Source organism: Dendropsophus ebraccatus, chromosome 2 (assembly GCF_027789765.1).
Source record: "Dendropsophus ebraccatus isolate aDenEbr1 chromosome 2, aDenEbr1.pat, whole genome shotgun sequence".
Lineage (NCBI taxonomy): Eukaryota > Metazoa > Chordata > Amphibia > Anura > Hylidae > Dendropsophus > Dendropsophus ebraccatus.
The window spans coordinates 150800006-150817124 of NC_091455.1; the positions used below are offsets into that span (position 1 = coordinate 150800006).

At 42.5% G+C, this 17119-nt stretch overlaps 1 protein-coding gene across 4 annotated transcripts in view; it reads left to right on the forward strand.

Moving 5' to 3' along the window:
• Positions 1-17119, forward strand: part of DDC (dopa decarboxylase) — a 101536-nt gene that overhangs the window by 11811 nt on the left and 72606 nt on the right. For all 4 annotated transcript variants that reach the window (XM_069958524.1, XM_069958523.1, XM_069958525.1 and 1 more), the window contains exons 2-4: positions 6384-6618; positions 8835-8948; positions 9707-9826. In XM_069958524.1, coding sequence (XP_069814625.1) covers positions 6418-6618; positions 8835-8948; positions 9707-9826 — 435 coding nt within the window. In that variant the 5' untranslated portion in view covers positions 6384-6417. The remainder of the gene's footprint in view (positions 1-6383; positions 6619-8834; positions 8949-9706; positions 9827-17119) is intronic.

Here is a 17119-nt window from a genome sequence, read left to right on the forward strand (position 1 = left end):
GTACTTTTTGTGGTCTTATTATGGTGAAAGTAGTACTAAAAGTTGACCACTAGATGTCGTTGTATTATGTATTGGTATATGGAAGCTGCACAGCTGAAGGATCGCAAAGGGTTATTGTGTTTGTGTGTGTGGTCTGTAGACCAGTAGGATTTCTGCTTTCTTCTTTCCTACCACCTCTCCTCTCTCTTCTTCTATTGCACTCTGTTCAACCAATCACAGCGCCCCATACCAGCTGTGGAGGAAGTGAGTCACGCGGGAAAGAGGAAGTGTAGTTCAGTCTTAGCCCTTGCCCCGCATGGCTAGGACGCCAGACAGCACACTGTTACCAACCTTCTTACAAGTACCCACACAAAGCACTATGCAGTGTTAAACCTCTTAGGAGCCTACAGACAACCTCAACCAACGCCTGGGATTAGGAGAAGTCACAGAGCAGGACAGTATCCACTATAGAGCCAAAGAGCAAGAAACTGATCCGGGTAGAGCAAAGTTGCAGTAAGCCTATGAACTCCATCTCGCAGCACGAGTGTCAGCAGGGAACCCTCAGCATTCCGCTCAACCCAGGTAACAAGGTCTGGGACCTGTGTCACCCATTAGTATGGTTCGGCCAATGCTAGTGGGCATAAGGTGGTGTGAAGACTAGAGTAAAGCATCGCAAATGGGGCCTGCACTACCAAATAATAAACAGAAAGAAGGGGTGCTTCCTAAGACACTCAAACACACAAGATAACCCCCCAAGGAAAATAAAATGTCTAATATAGGAGCACACCCACAATCAAATACGTCAAAAAACACAATAAAGTTTATTGGACATAAATCAAAAAATACAAAGAAACAGCATACAAAAATGGCAAAGAAAAGCAGATCCCTGCACACTAAAAACACTTAAAATTCCCAAGAAGGGAAAACATGGTGGGACCCACACTGTAGTGGGGGACCCCCGGGCCAGCCAACGGTCATACAATACAGCTCAAATAACCCTCATAAATGATTAAAAAAAAATTGTATGTGAGCCACAAAAAAACTCTTAATAAATATAAAGTATGCAAATATAAGGCAACAAAGCAAATACAATGTGTCAAGTGTATAGTGACTACAATATGGGATAACAAACAGTGAAACAGTCAAAAATCATGTCACCAAACAGAGAGGGAGAAGAGCGACTCGTGGCGGCCCATGATGCCCCTACGCGTTACGTTCCACCGGAACTTCTTTTGTGGCTCACATACAATTTGTTTTTTTTGTTTTGTTTTTTATCATTTATGAGGGTTATTTGAGCTGTATTGTATGACCGTTGGCTGGCCCGGGGGTCCCCCACTACAGTGTGGGTCCCACCATGTTTTCCCTTCTTGGGAATTTTAAGTGCTTTTAGTGTGCAGGGATCTGCTTTTCTTTGCCATTTTTGTATGCTGTTTCTTTGTATTTTTGATTTACGTCCAATAAACTTTATTGTGTTTTTTGACGTATTTGATTGTGGGTGTGCTCCTATATTAGACATTTTCTTTTCCTTTGAAGACTAGAGTAAATGTCAATACACAGGCACAGGTGTTCTTCTTTTTCTACAAGTATTCTATTGTATCCTCCAACATCCCGGCAGAGCACAGTACTACATGGGTTAAGACTCTCACACCATCCTCCTCTCTGCTACTCTACCTCAGCACAACTTTATCGATACAACTACCCCCTACACTGCACTTATCCTACAGATCTGGCTGTCCTATGTTCAAGTCTTTTATTGGAACTTTGTCAAGTGTATATCAAAGGTCTTCTGTATTACCTGCTGCAGATTTACTAGTAAACCAACTCAACGTTATCTTAAGAGTCTGTGATCATTCATTACCACCTGCACAGCTTATACACCTCAACCTTGGAACACTTCCCCATTCTGTGGGTGGCAGGTCCTACTATCCGGGAGGGTCATTACACCGCTCTGGCCATCCGTGACTACATCATCTGTGACACTATCCCAAGGGACCCGGTAGCAGCCCGGCAGGACACTGACCACAGGGGAAAAGGGTACATCCGGCCTTACACCCAAAAGGCACTGGCGTCACGTGACAACATAATAAGGTCCAGCTGTATCTCGGCCACCCACCACCGGAGTGGTGTCACACTACAACACCTAGTAAGTGACCGGTTGTCCCTCCGATATAACACCTCCGGGGGTATACCACATGTACCCGGCCTGCTCCCCCACCACTATGAAATTCCAGAGCGCCCAATCCTCCTCCGTATCAATTGCACTGGTGGAATTCCTTGTGGACAGAAAATGCCCACTTAGTGGCTAATGAGAATTGATCAGCCATTGAGTGGGCATGTCTTGTTCACAAGAAATCTCAGTGGAGCTAGTAAAGATGAGGACTGCAGTGGAGATTAGCTTCTAAGGAAACAAGCAGTGGTGTGGGAACAGGCTGGGTAAGTATACATCTTTGTAATATTTTTTGCGGCCCCAGCAACATTATTTTAAAATACTTCTTTATCGGACAACCCAACATAAAAAAAAGTTAATTTAAACAATAGGTAATTTTCTGATAATGCACATATATCCTTGGTTATGTCAATGTGATTCAGATGCGGGGGTTATTACATTGAAGGCTCAGATTTAGACCTTTCTAATGAGGATAGTTCTGGGAAACCTCCGTTTGCCCTAGAAGATGTGGATCCTTTTGTTAACCCCTTAGTGAACGCCATATCGGCTTTTTACGTCGGTCACTACTTTACTTTACTCTGTCCTAGTTGGCTTTTTACAGTGGGGACAGAATAAATGCTACCAATGCAGGAGCGTCGGTACCGCAGGTGATCAGCTGTCAGCAGTAATTTACTGCCCCAGGTAGTTTTAACCCGTTATATTTTGCTGTCAAGTCATGACAGTGGCATGTAATGGGTTCTGTTAGCGTGCGGCCCGGTACTTACCTGATTGGACATCCGGCAATGAGGCCCGGGCCTCTGAAAGTTGTCATAGCAATCCTGGGGGCCTTCCATTGTGAATCCGCTAGACAGCCATGCCAGAGGCATGGCTTTGTAGATTGCCTGTCAGCTCAGTATGACACAGGCAATACACTGCACTACAGTAGTAGTGCAGTGTATTGTAACAGTGATCAAAAGATCACTGGTTAGTGTACAGTAATGTACACTCTGCCTCACCATTTCTTTCTCCAACCTCCTCTTCATGAATAATCTCTGCTGCCTGACCTTCTGCTCGCTTGTGCTGTCAGACAATGTCTCTGAATATTTATATCATACATAACTGCCCACAAACAGTGGCGGAACTACCAGCCATAGTGGCCGCTACAGGGCCACGCCGCATCAGGGGGCCCGTGGTCCGGGCCCACGGGGGTGGCATAGCCAGCATCCAGCGGATGGGTAGGCCTCCAGGGTGCTGCAGAAGTTTGGGGTCTGGGGGTGTCCAGGGGATTCCGCAAGCCCCGAGCTCTGTGTCTGCCGGGGCTAGTAATTCCAGCACAGGGAGCGTCTCTAACACGCGCTCCCTGTACCGTAAGTACAGGCTGCGGGCAGCACAGGTACCAGTGAGCTCAGTGTGTGTCCACGGCCTGTATTTCCAGCACAGGAAGTGCGTGTTAGAGATGCTCCCTGTGCCGGAAGTACTAGCCCCGGGGGTCACAGAGCTCTGGAGCTGCAGAGCTGCCGGGGAAGAAGAGGAGAAGACAGCCGATGGAGGAGTGTGCTGTAAGGTGAGTTGTGTTTGTTTTGTTTTTTTCTGCTTTGCAAAGGGGGGCATTTATTGGGGGACAACATAAGGGGGCCATCTATGGGGACAACATAAGGGGGCATTTATAGGGGGACAACATAAGGGATCATTTATAGGGAGACAACATAAGGGGGCCATCTATAGGGGGACAACATATAGGGGGCATTTATAGGGGACAACATAATGGGGCGTCTATAGGGGGACCACATAAGGGGGCCATCTATAGGTGGACAACATAAGGGGGCATCTATAGGGGATCACATAAGGGGAATCTACGGGGGACAACATAAAGGGGGCATCTATAGGGGGACAACATAAAGGGGGCATCTATAGGGGGACAACATAAGGGGGCCATCTATAGGGGGACAACATAAGGGGCATCTATAGGGGGACAACATAAAGGGGAATCTATAGGGGACAACATGGGGGCATTTATAGGGGGGAAATATGAGGGGGCATTTACAGGGGGACAACATAAAGGGTCGCATCTATAGAAGGACAACATGAGAGGGCATCTGTAAGGGGGACAACACAGCGGACAGAGGAGGACAACACTACAGAGAGGGGGGCCATATACTATAGAGAATGCACAGAGGATATCATCTACTATAGGGGGACTACACAGAGGGGGGCTCTCTAGGAGATGCACATGGGGCCATCTATATGGAAGACTTAACAAGGGGCCATCTATAAGGTGGCTACACAGAGGGAGGCATATACTATAAGGGGGATCAAATCAGTGATCAGGGCTACCCACTAAATGAGGGTGTAAAGGGGAAAATACAAATGTGCAGTTTGTAGAGAGATGAGGATGATGCCACAGTGAGGAGCCTTATATGTCTGTCTGGCAGATTCTGTGGATTCATGGCTTGAAGAAGTTCTTATGATGGCCCAGGGTGGATGGAGAAGAAAATGAAAAGGGAAGAACTTTGATCAGAGAAGACGCCCCCTGTGAGTCACTTAATATAACTGCACTGTAATGTATATGGAGTACAGAACCTGTGTAGAGCTGGGTGTGTTGATGGCGTAGTGGTCGGTCGAGGGGGGCCCAATCAAAGGTTTGCTATGGGGCCCAGCCTTTTCTAGTTACGCCCATGCCTACAAAGGATTGATCTGCAATCAGATATAGTTGAATTTCTAATCCTAGCTGTGTAGAAGCTGTGGTCCAGTAAATCACCTGTCTAGAGATGAACAACAGTTTTTTCCTGGATTTGATTCCCCAGATGGAACTGGAATATAGTTATTTATATTTTTATCTTTTTCTCATCATTGTATAAATAATTGAATTTTAAAACTAATTTAGACCTCAATGGGAATTCTTTGCACTTTTACTTATATTTATTTATATTTCATTTTCATCAGGCGAATTAAGGTGACAGGTGATTTACCACAAGACCACAGCTACAACATAGCTAGGCTAGTAGATTCAACTATATCTGATTGCAGATCAGTCCTCTGTAGGCAGTTTATGTCAGCATGAGTGAGCAGGAGGCTGGGCAGCAGAAATTATTCATGAAAAAATGGTGATAGTTCCAGCACTCCAAAGGAGGAAAAATGTTTAAACAAGGAAACTTTATTTCATTTTCAGATAAAAGCTGAGCTGCTGTGTCCAACCAGTGTATATAAGTATATAAATGGCTGGTTCAAAAATATAGTGACAATCTATTTCTGGTAAAATCCCAAAAGCTTCAGTCTCTGGAGGCGACAAGCCTTCTTTTCAATGAAATCTGTGAACCTGTGTAACAGTCTATCCCAGGATCTGGTCACAGTAAAACAGTGGATGGCTTTCAAACAGCCTAGACAAGTTATTAGTGCAAAATAAGGCTATGTTCTCACAAAGTAACTTTTGTATTAATCCCGGCCGTTGTTGCCAATTTGCAGCAACACTTGCGATTAACACAAAGGTAACGCTTTTGTGTTAATCCTGGCCGGAGTGCATACACACGGACATAGACCCCTTCTATTGGTAATATTTATCTTATTTTGGTTTTTATTTTATTTGATACACCGTTTTGTCACTTCTTGCTTTGTGTCCATTAGGTTATACTTTGGTATATGTAATATCATATTACTCTGATTGCCTTATAAGTTTGCTGACTTCGATGGGCAGCTTGAACAATCTAAGGATTGTCCGGGCTCCCCCTCCTGCTGATCCCCACACGCTGTCTGTGTGTAAAGTGGTCTTTAGTCACATGCATCATATGAACCTCTACAGCGCTCTAATCCATCACCACTTCTCCTGATGAGCAACCTTCTACCACCTTTAGCTCTACTGCTTCTCCTGCAATAGACAAGCTTCCTTCAGCCCCCATATCACTGCTATTTTCAGGTGGACAGGTTCCAGGCCTGAATATATCATAGGCCAACAACTGCTCCAATTGGCACCAAATATGAATCATATGCATTCTCCTACATTGACAATAATCATCTTCTTTTTATTTAAATATATTACTGAGCAGTCTCTCACTTAACCTTATAGTCCATTAAGGGAGCATGAAAGCCCATGTGTAACTTGTAAGATTGAGCACCTTTAAAAAATTAAATTATCAACATGGATTTGGACATTAATTAAATATTTCATGTCTATTCATATTATAAGTTTTGATTTTTTTGTAAAAAAAAAACTTTTCTAAAATGCAATAACTACAAATAATATACAATATGATTTTCTCTTCAGACCATATATTTACCTACAAAAAGAATACACTACCATGAACTCTGCAGAATTCAGGAAGAAAGGAAGGGATATGGTGGACTATATTGCAAATTACCTAGAGCAGATTGAATCACGGCAAGTTTTTCCTGATGTGGAACCTGGATACCTAAGACCCATGATCCCAGATTCTGCTCCAGAAGAAGGAGAGACATATGAAGATATCATGAAAGATGTTGAGAGAGTTATCATGCCTGGGGTAAGAAATACCAATAAAAAGGTCATTAATACTCCACTGAGTGGGCTATTCAAAGAATAAGAAGATTGTTTTTTTAGCCTTTATTTTAATAGCTAAAAGTATAAGTTGATAAAACACATTAACCAAAGTTCCACAGTATATCTAGAGATTTTACTAAATGACTGAATATTTTTGCCTATCACCTCTACAACAGCCGTGATTCCTGCGGTACTTACATAGTGCTATATCCTGAGGGAATCCTGTCCCGTATACACTGCCATCCCTAGCGGCGCGGTAGAAAACTGACTTGTCAGTCAGTGCACACTTAGGAGCGAGCGGCTTCGCTCCACTGTGTGCTGTGTGAGTTCTGATGCGGGTGCGCACGGATGCACCCGCATCAGATTTCTGCAGCGCAAAAGATCATCCGGCCGGTACTGCAGTACTGGCCTGGATGATCTTTTCTGAGACCGGCCGTTCCGTGAACCGCCCAGGTCACGGAATGGCCGGTCTCATACTAAGTGTGCTCATAGCCTAAGCATGTTTATAGGGAGTTTGGGAAAAGCAAGCTGCTGACTGAAGGAGCACCCAACTGACAACAGTCTTGTGTTAGGCTACCTCAAAAAATAAAATACTTCAAGAACCATATAGTGTCACTTATATGTCTCCCCCATTTACGAAACAACATCGGATAACCAATGTGTCTCCGGGTTGAGCAGTTGCTCAGTACTAAAATTCCCAGAATGCATTTATTTCCTACAGCTGATCACAACCCTCCTACCTAGCTCACTTCTCTCCCACAGGACTCCTGACAGTTCCTTTCCCAAATATTGCTCTGCATTAAAAATTAGCTCTCAACACAGCAATTCTGCAAAATGCTGTATTCCCTGCCTGCTCCCCTGTTTGGGGCATTGTTCCCTAAATGTCCCAATAAAGAAATATCTGTATATGACCAAGGTATGGTGATGTAAGCTGTGTAGGGGCCGGTGAGAGGTGAGGACAGTGGTGGGGCTTGAACTCTAAGACCAGATCCAGACAGGCTTCCTGAGGGAGCAGAGGATTATGCATTGTCACCAGAGACATTGAAAAATGAAAGAACTACACAACTTCCTGTCAAGCAAAAACATGCTGAAGCATACTTAAGTGGTGTGTGCGGGGGGGGGGCGATGTTGATGAAAATTGTAACAAAGCATCTGTTTTTTTAATGATGGCCATGATCATCATAAGAAGAGTAGCTTTAAAAGTTACACACCCTTAATCACTAGTTGGAAGGCAGGGAGTAAGAACATGTACTGTAGTGAATAGTATTATGAGAGACATCAACAAATACACTTGCTGCAAGAAACTCTGGGCATCACTATAACTACTAGATACAAATATGTGTAGAAAAGGGTAACAAATAAAAAAAAACATTTCTTTGTTACTGATGTGTCGGTGAACTCAATGTATTACTGAAACAAATAGCCAGCAGTGCTAAGCTGTGTCCCTGCAGATAAGAATGGCTTTCTTCAGAGACGCAAGCAGAACAATGCATGGTTCGACAGAAAGTAAAGTTAGAGCACCACTATGCTCAAGTCTTATCCACAGTGAATAAAGCGAATGTACCATCCGGTACATTCGCTTTAACATGACCCACGGATAGATCCAATTTTTGAACCGCGGCCTGGTTCCCATGTACGGTGCCGTTCTATCCACGGGTACCGGCCCGGGCTGAAGAACTAGAGGCGGGCTGGTCCACCCCCAGTGGGAAGAATCCCCTGCCCCTCTATGCATGGCTCAGTTAGAATCAATGAAGCCCAGCCTGCCTCCAGTGCTTAAGCCCCGGCCCGCTATCCGTGGATAGAATGGCGCCGTACACGGGAACCGGGCTGCGGTTCAAAAAATGGACTGCAGCACCGGCACCGATCTATCCATGGGTCATGTTAAAGCGATTGTACCTGATGACACATTCGCTATAAATAGTTACAGCACTGTCTAACTGATAATGAAACATCTTTATATATTCTGGATTCCTCCTTGCCCAATATGTGGGTCCTCCTGCTAATATGTAATTATATTAGTGATTCATGTTACCTCTGTCCAGAGCTACATTGTTTTGTATGTGATTTTGCAGCATGATCCCTGCAGTGTTATGGCTATCTGTGACAATCACCATGCAGGTCCTGGCCTGGCATCTGTAAATGTTTAGCGGAAAGAACAAAAATGTGGCTCATGGATTGTTCCTTATTTTTTTCTTTCAGGTTACTCACTGGCACAGCCCATATTTTTTTGCCTATTTTCCCACTGCGAGCTCATACCCAGCAATGCTTGCTGATATGCTATGTGGGGCTATAGGATGCATTGGCTTTACTTGGGTAAGTTTGCTGACTGCTTTGCTTGACAGAAATGTTTTTTGTCGATACTGTAGGTACTAAAAGAGAACCTGTTGTTACTTTCATGCTGCCTGAACCACAAGTCACTGGGGCAGTACCTAGAAGCTTTTTCTTGCCCCACCAACCTTGATTGATTGAGCTCTCCCTCCCTGTTGAGTATTTGGAGATATCTATTAATCAAAGCAGACAAGGCAGAGATATATAAAAGCCTTTTTGGTAATATAACATGAATAACATGGACTATAAGTAGTCCTCACCATTATGTGCATGAGCCCAGTAGTCCTCAATATTCATGAGAAGCAGAGACCTTCACCCACCAGCTGCTGATGGGTGAGGTATGCCCTCTTTAGCACTACTCCATGGCCTGTTTGCATCTACCTAGACACTAGATAGAAATGTGCTGGACTTATCTGGGCTCCTGCCATGCTGGGGAATTCCCTCTGGGCAATTGAGCCTCATTTGCATTTTAACGAAAAAATTTCGCTAATGAAGAGAACTACTGAAATAAAATAAAACATTTACACCCCGTTTTTTTTTGTTGACAGGTCCGGTTTAAACAAAAATGGTCACAGGCTATGTGATGTTAGATAGTAAGCAACTACGTAGATCTCTATGTAAAGAAAATTTAGAGGAGGCAGTGGTGCAAAAAAAAAAAAAAGATATTTCTAAGAGTTATAATATCTGGGATATTCTACTATTTTCATGTTTATTCTCTTATGTACCTATATAATTAATTCAAGGCTTCAAGTCCAGCATGCACAGAGCTAGAAACAGTAATGCTCGACTGGCTGGGGAAGTTGATTGGTTTGCCTGAGCAGTTTTTAGCTGGCAGTAAAGGTGAAGGTGGAGGAGTAATTCAGGTAAGACCTTTTTGACCTGACCTATTTTTTATTTTACAAAAATATGGAGAAATACAACTGGGATCCTGAAAGCCAGCTTATTAAATGTATTAAAGAGAACCAAGACACATTACCCCAAAGTAGTATTCGCCAACCAGTTGCACAATAGCTACATTCTTGCCCCCTGCAAGTTCTCCCTCATCTGCAGATACTGTTACATCACATAAGGTATGTCTGAACATCAGTACTTCAGAACTTTGTACCAGAAGTGGATTGAAAACACAGAAAGGCAATGTTCACACACTGTTGAAATTGAGTAAATGGCTGCCATTTAATGGAAAATAACGGCATTTATTTTAAACCAACAGCCATTATTTGCCATTTTTATGATGGCCATCCACTCAATTTAAACAGTGTGTGTGAACATAGCCTTTTAGTGTTTTCAATCTACTCCTGGTTTTGGTAGGAAAAATACTGACCAAAATACTGCGCAAAAGTACTGTGTGGGAACATAGCCCTTAGGGTGCGTTCACACATACCGCATTCACAGCGGATTTTACAGCAAAATCTGCTAGTATGCGTGGTGCAATTACAGTCTATGGCCCTGAATTATCACAGTGGATTTTTAGGGCCATAGACTGTAATTGTACTGAGCATACCAGCGGATTTCACTGCAAAACTTACAGCATAAAATCTGCTGTGATTGCGATACGTGTGAACACACCCTTAAAGTAAATCTGTCAGCTGCAATTCACATTCCAAACTAATGACATTTCATTTAGGTCATGGAGACACGCGATACCTCTCATATATCTGTCTGTGTTTCAATAACGTAGAAAGATCCTTTTATTTTTCTGTGCAAAGTGTCAAAGAGGCTTTTCAAGCTCCTGAACCGCTGCAAGCTGCATTAACTCCTCTCTCCCCCTCCTATCCATATCTGCTGGCTGTCAATCAGGAAGGATCAGGGGATAGGGGGTGAGAAGGCATCACAGCTTGCAGCAATTCAGGGGCTTGGGAAATCCTCATTGACACTTCCATAACACAGAAAAATGCTTTTGTTCTCCTGTTCAGTTTAATATCTGGATGCAATACAAATTTACTTATACCATTTTTCAGTAACCAGTGGTGATGATTTCAGGATAACATTTCCCTTGTGGTATTTTTTCCATTTGCTAAGCAGTGAAGACATGGACAGTAGTGGTGTGGTCATAAGGATAAGAAGGGGAGCAGAGGAATGGGGATAAGTGCTACCAAAGCAAAAGGGTCTAGACAATGCCCAAGTCTGCATGGTTTTTGTTAAAGACACACAATGACAGGAAGACTTTAAGTGAAATATGTTTACAAATGCAGAAGGAGGCAATTTTACAAACTTGCCTCCTTATTCTGATATGGCCGTCTTTTTTCCCCATTGTTGACAGCTTGTCATCTAGGTTACCAACCATCACTCAGCTCTAAAAACAGTGGTCTGGTTGGTATATAATAGATATAGTTGACTTGGCCTAAATATAGATATTGTGTAGAAAAGTGTACATATACTTTGTAATAAATATTAAATATATAAATATATACATATATACATATATATATGACTGCTTTTAGAGCGGAGGGATGTTCATTTAATCTTACCCAGAGATAGAATGGCGCAGTCACGGGGAAGCGGGTGCTGCCGTCCGTTGTTTGAACCGCGGCCCGATTCCCATGTACGGCGCCATTCTATGCATGGGTAGGGGGCCAGGACTGAAGCACTGGGGGCGGGCCGGGCCTCCCCCAGTGGGCGGAAACCCCCGCCCCTCTATGACGCGGCTCTATTGATTCTAATGAAGCCGCATCATAAAGGGGAGGGAATTCCCTCCCATTGGAGGCGGGCCAGCCCGCCTCCTGTGTTTCATCCCCCGGCCCGGTACCCTTGGATAGAACGGCGCCTCGGTTCAAAAATCAGACTGTGGCACCGGCTTCCCTGTGACGGCGCCGTTCTATCCCTGGGTCAGATTAAAGAGGATGTACCTGATGGTACATCCTCCTTAACTTAGATAATGATGCAAGGACAAGAGCAGCATATCATAAGGAGGTAAGTTTGTTAGAGGAATATATTTGCAGAAATATAAACCTTGACGAGGCCTACAAGATTAACTATAGTAGTTGAGATGGGAATACCCTTATTGGTTTAGAAAAAAGGGATTCTTAAAACGGAATGCCTATTTTTACAGGAAACAGGATCAAAACATATTTTGTTGCCTTTTGTATTATGTTTCAGTGGTAAATTTGGCCTCTAAAGTATGCAAAAACATCATTGGAAAAATGTAAGGGTTCAAGTACATGGTTCCATATAGACTTGACAATTATACTAGAGTACACAATCATTTCTGTGCAATTGTTAATATTAATATTACCTGCAGGATTGGAACATAGTCACGTTTCCAATAAAACAAACATTTCTTGCCCTACCAGGGGACATTGATTAACACTAAACACTGTAACAACAAAATAATTGACATTTAGGAAGCCTGTCTTCAACATTGTGCTATGTGTTGTAAGACATTTCATATTATTGATTTTCTATCACCCTCGAGCTTACAAGAGGGCACAAATCCTAAACACTGTGTGACTGGAAAAGGCTAAAAGCATATTACTGAGCCGAGCTGTAATTGCACTGTTGGTAAACTATTGCCTGTGAAAATTGCCATGTAATTGCATTTGAAAACCTGCATCTTTCCGAGGCATCATTATCAGCTGCTGTGTCTGAGGCAGCACTTGAAATGAGAGATGAAAGAAAGCACTCAATGGAAGCGAGTGTTTTACAGCTGATGTCAAAGCCATAGCAACAGCAATTAACTCTTTCATATTGTGAAACACATGTTTACTGGTAGTACAATTTTTTTTAAATTTTTTTTTTACAATTTAACGGCCTTTAAGTACAGATTAGTTTTGAGCCCAATGCTACAGTTTGATGGTCAACTGAGCACCTTGTGGTGTTCAGGATGTGTAGTATATACAAAATGCAATACATTAGTACAAGATACATTAGAACTCTGGCGGTATGTCATGAATCAATGGTATAGTGCCGGAGTTCTAATATGTCTTGCACTCAGGGAGAGGGGCCCGGTGCTCTAATGCTCAGCCTGGTCACTGTAGTACAGGATGAGCAGGCTTAACATCAGAAGACACAGGAGACGGAGCAGGACCTGCACTGAGAGAGAAAATGTTGAAGGACCTGATCACATGACCTGAAGGTCCTCAACCTTAGTGTGGAGAGCAGCCAGACAGAAAGGAAGAGGAAGAAGACTGAGCTGTAAGTGCTGTGTGTCAGTGTCTGAGTGTGTCAGTCATAGTCAGTGTCTGTGTTAGTAATTTTTGTTCGTGTATGTTAGTGGTGTCTCAAGTGATTGTGCAAAGTGTGTGGATGATGGGTTCATTGTGAATGGATGAGGGGCCCACTGAGACTCAGACCCACAAAAACCTGGAGATGGCCCTACTTGCACTAATGTGCATTTTCTAATTCATTCAAATTTCTATATATTTAATTTACACATACCTTAAAGGGACACAATACAAAAAAAAATAGAACAAAAAAAGCAATACGTTAGTGCAAGGCACATTAGAACGTGGCGGTATGACATTAATTGTCTTGTGTATATTAGCCTACGGCCAGTTAAATACACTTGCTTAATAACTATGCTATAGGCATAGTTATAGGCTATGTTCACACTACGTAAGTACTGAAGTAATCATGGCCGTTGCAACAACGGCCGTGATTTCTACGGTACTTACGTAGTACTGCATCTGAAGGAATACTGACCTGAGTGTATACACATAGTATACGCCCTGGCCGGGATCACTAGCGGCGCCGCAAGAAACTCACATGTCAGTTTTCTGCGGCCGCTATTCATTGAATAGCGGCTGCAGAAAGCCCTGTCAGTTCACACAATAGAGCGTGTGGCTCCAGCCTCACGCTCCATTGTGTGCAGTGGGGAATGTAGATGCGGGCGCGCACAGATGCACCTGCATCCGAATTCCGCGGCGGTAAAGATTATCTGGGCGGTACTGCAGTACTGGTCGGGTCACGGAGCGGTCAGTGTCTAACAACATGTGAACATGGCCTTAGGGTGCGTTTTCACAGCGAGATTTATCTGACAGACTATTAAGGACAGACTATAAAGAGGGAACAGGTCATAAAGGAAAGACAGATTTCCCCTCTGCAAATCCATTCCTGGCTTTGGCTTCTAAAATCTGTCAGATAAATCTCTCTGTGTAAATGCACCATTACACTCTGCCTTTAGATTGAGGTAGTTGTCAGCTGAGCAGTTGTCTTTTGTGTATACTAGCACTTTAAACACACTTTGTTGCTATGCTTTGAACCAACGTATTGGATTTTTTATGTCTAATTTTGTTATATTTCGAATACACATCAAGAGATGAAACATATACAAAAAATATACAAAAATTAGAATGTAAAAATGCAACACAATTTTAAATGCAACATTTTTTTAATCTGCTATAAATTTAGTAAAACAGTTGTAGTAATAGTGAATGTCATTTGGATGAATTGTACAGTTTGTTGTTTTTAATGAACACAAATTCTTTTTTTGTTTTTTTACTAAATTGGCATAAAAGGAGTAGCGTGTGTTTAGTAAATTAATTGTGATGTGAAATGGGGAAAAAAAGGAAATTTTGCACATTTTGGGAGCTTTCATTTTTATGCAGTATACTTTATGGTAAATGACATGCTATCTGTATTCTTTGGATCAGTACAATTACAATGATACCCAATTTACACAACTTTTTTTAATTTTTTTTACTACTTTTGAAAAAATACATTATCTTAAAGGGAAACATCTAACCTGCTGATATGTTCCTATAGACCACAAGAGCTGAGGATGATGGTAGTTTGCTGACCTTGATCCTCAGTGACGTATAGGGTATATTTCTGTATTCAGTTTATTCTGTATGCAAATGAGGTGGCTTGGTGCACTGTGAGCAGGGCTACCACCCTCTGTGCACCATTTCACCCTGGCCAGCCCGCCTCTTCTAATGAATATTCATCCAGTGCTCTACAGTGATGAGTGCCAGAGTGACATCACTACAAAACACCACCCAAATTCATTAGGAAGAGTGAGCTGGCCGGGGGCAGATCGTTGCACGAGTGCATCAAACCCCCTAACTTGCCTAGTGAATAAAATTCAAATTTACAGAAAATGGCACTGAGAATCAGGGTATGGAAATTACCTTCATCCTCAGTGTTCTGTGCTCTATAGGGGCTTATTAGCAGGTTAGATGTATCTTCCCTCCTGTTAGTTTCCCTTTCAAACATCTTTATTTTTCCATCTATGGTACAAATAAAAACTCCATATGCAGAAAATGAGTCTTCATGCAGACAATCTTGGTTTAAATGGGACTTTTTAATAAGATTACAGGGGTATTCTAGGAAAGGGATACAGAATAGGGGAAAAGTGGGAGATCACAGGGTGTCCGACCCCTGAACCCCCCGGCGATCTCCGTAACGGACCCCTTGGACCCCACGGCTCTGTTATAAATAGAGCCCCGGGTCAGCATGCGAGCAGCAGCTCTATTCATTCCTATTTTTGACAGAGAGAGCCGAGTATGCCAGAAGAGCGCAGTATTCTGCTCTTTCCGTCGCTCCCTAGGAATTAATAGAGCCAACCCATGGCTTCATTCATAACAGAGCCGTGGGGTCCGATATGGAGATCGCCGGGGGGTTCAGGGGTCAGACCCCCCACAATTTCCTACTTTTCCCCTATCCTAGGAGATACTATTGTAATCAATCTTTGTATAGCATTGATCAGTTAGATGGTGCTATCCTTGTAGAGCCTGCCAAAAGCAGTTACTAGCGACAGAGGCCTAGTAAAGGCCTTAGGATACTATAGTAATTGATCAGTACACTGCAATCACATTACAGAGATGTCGATTGGGTACCAGAAAGACAAGTGATAGGTAAGTGAGGAATTTAAATATTGTAATCACTATTAATCTCAGCATTTAGGTGGTTACATAACTGATATCATTGTAATAGTTGATATCAGTCATTAGAGGTGAGTGCTGCATCCGTAATGACCTGGGATAAAAAAATAATAATACTATTTAACTTGCATGGTGAATCCTGTTTAAAACTAAATAATTTATGTTAAAGGGGTTATCCAGTACTACAAAAACATGGCCACTTACTTCCAGAGACAACAAGACTCTTGTCTCCAGTTCAAGTGCTGCAATTAAGCTCCATTCACTTCAATGGAACTGAATTGCAAAATCTCACCCAAACTGGAGACAAGAGTGGTGCTGTCTCTAGAAGAAAGCGGCCATGTTTTTGTAGCACTGGAGTAAAAAAAATAGATATCAAGATGTCCTGTATCCAGAAATGGTACAAAGAAAATAAATTTATGTTGCAAAACACAAGCCCTCAAAAAAGCTCTGTTGTTTATGTTGACATGTAAGCGTGATTTTTTTCTAAAATAATAAATAAAAATAATAATTTTAATTGTAAAAATGTAACAAAAAACGTATTCATCATTTTGTTTTACCGCATACAGATTGATGTTTTTTAAAAACACTGTTCGGCTGTTGTTTTTTTTTTAATTCTGTTTCAATACAAAAATGGTAGCTTAAGGCCTCTGCAAAATGAATGATGCCTACCAAATATTCTAAATAAAAGGAAGCTGGCCATACACCTTCAATAACTGATGGCTGCATGATCATTAAGCTGTCAGTTATCTCTCCCATTTGGCCTCTGTCCTCATCATACACAGGAACTTTTGGCACAGCTAGTCGCTCCTGTGTTCTCTGTAGGGAGGGAAGGGTTAAACTGCAGCCAGAGAGCTCTCTCCTAGGACAAAGGGGCCAGGCAGTGATTTCCCATGACGACCGATCCCTATATCCACTGACATCATCAGTCGGTGGTCGGGAGAGCTCCATACACATTATATTGACTGCCAAACCAGCAAGTGGCGGGTACGGCTGACTAAAGTATAAGGTGTAACAAAAATAAGATGACACATTACATAACAATATGGCCTAATGTACCAAAGCTGTGAGCACAGAGCTGTGCAGATACTGTACATAACCTGTATAACCTTACAGCACTGTGTTACAAAATATAGGAATCAGCCGCTGATAAAACAGAATGTTGGATTTTATATAAGATCAGGGCCATAAGAAGGTACAGTAAGGGGCCATACACCTCTAAGGGTGCTGTATTATGTATTACAGCACTGTATGTGTCTACAGAGGGCTTAATGCTATGTGCACAGACCCAATTATAGACACCCACACAAGATGCTGCTTTTCAAACAGTTACCATTTGTT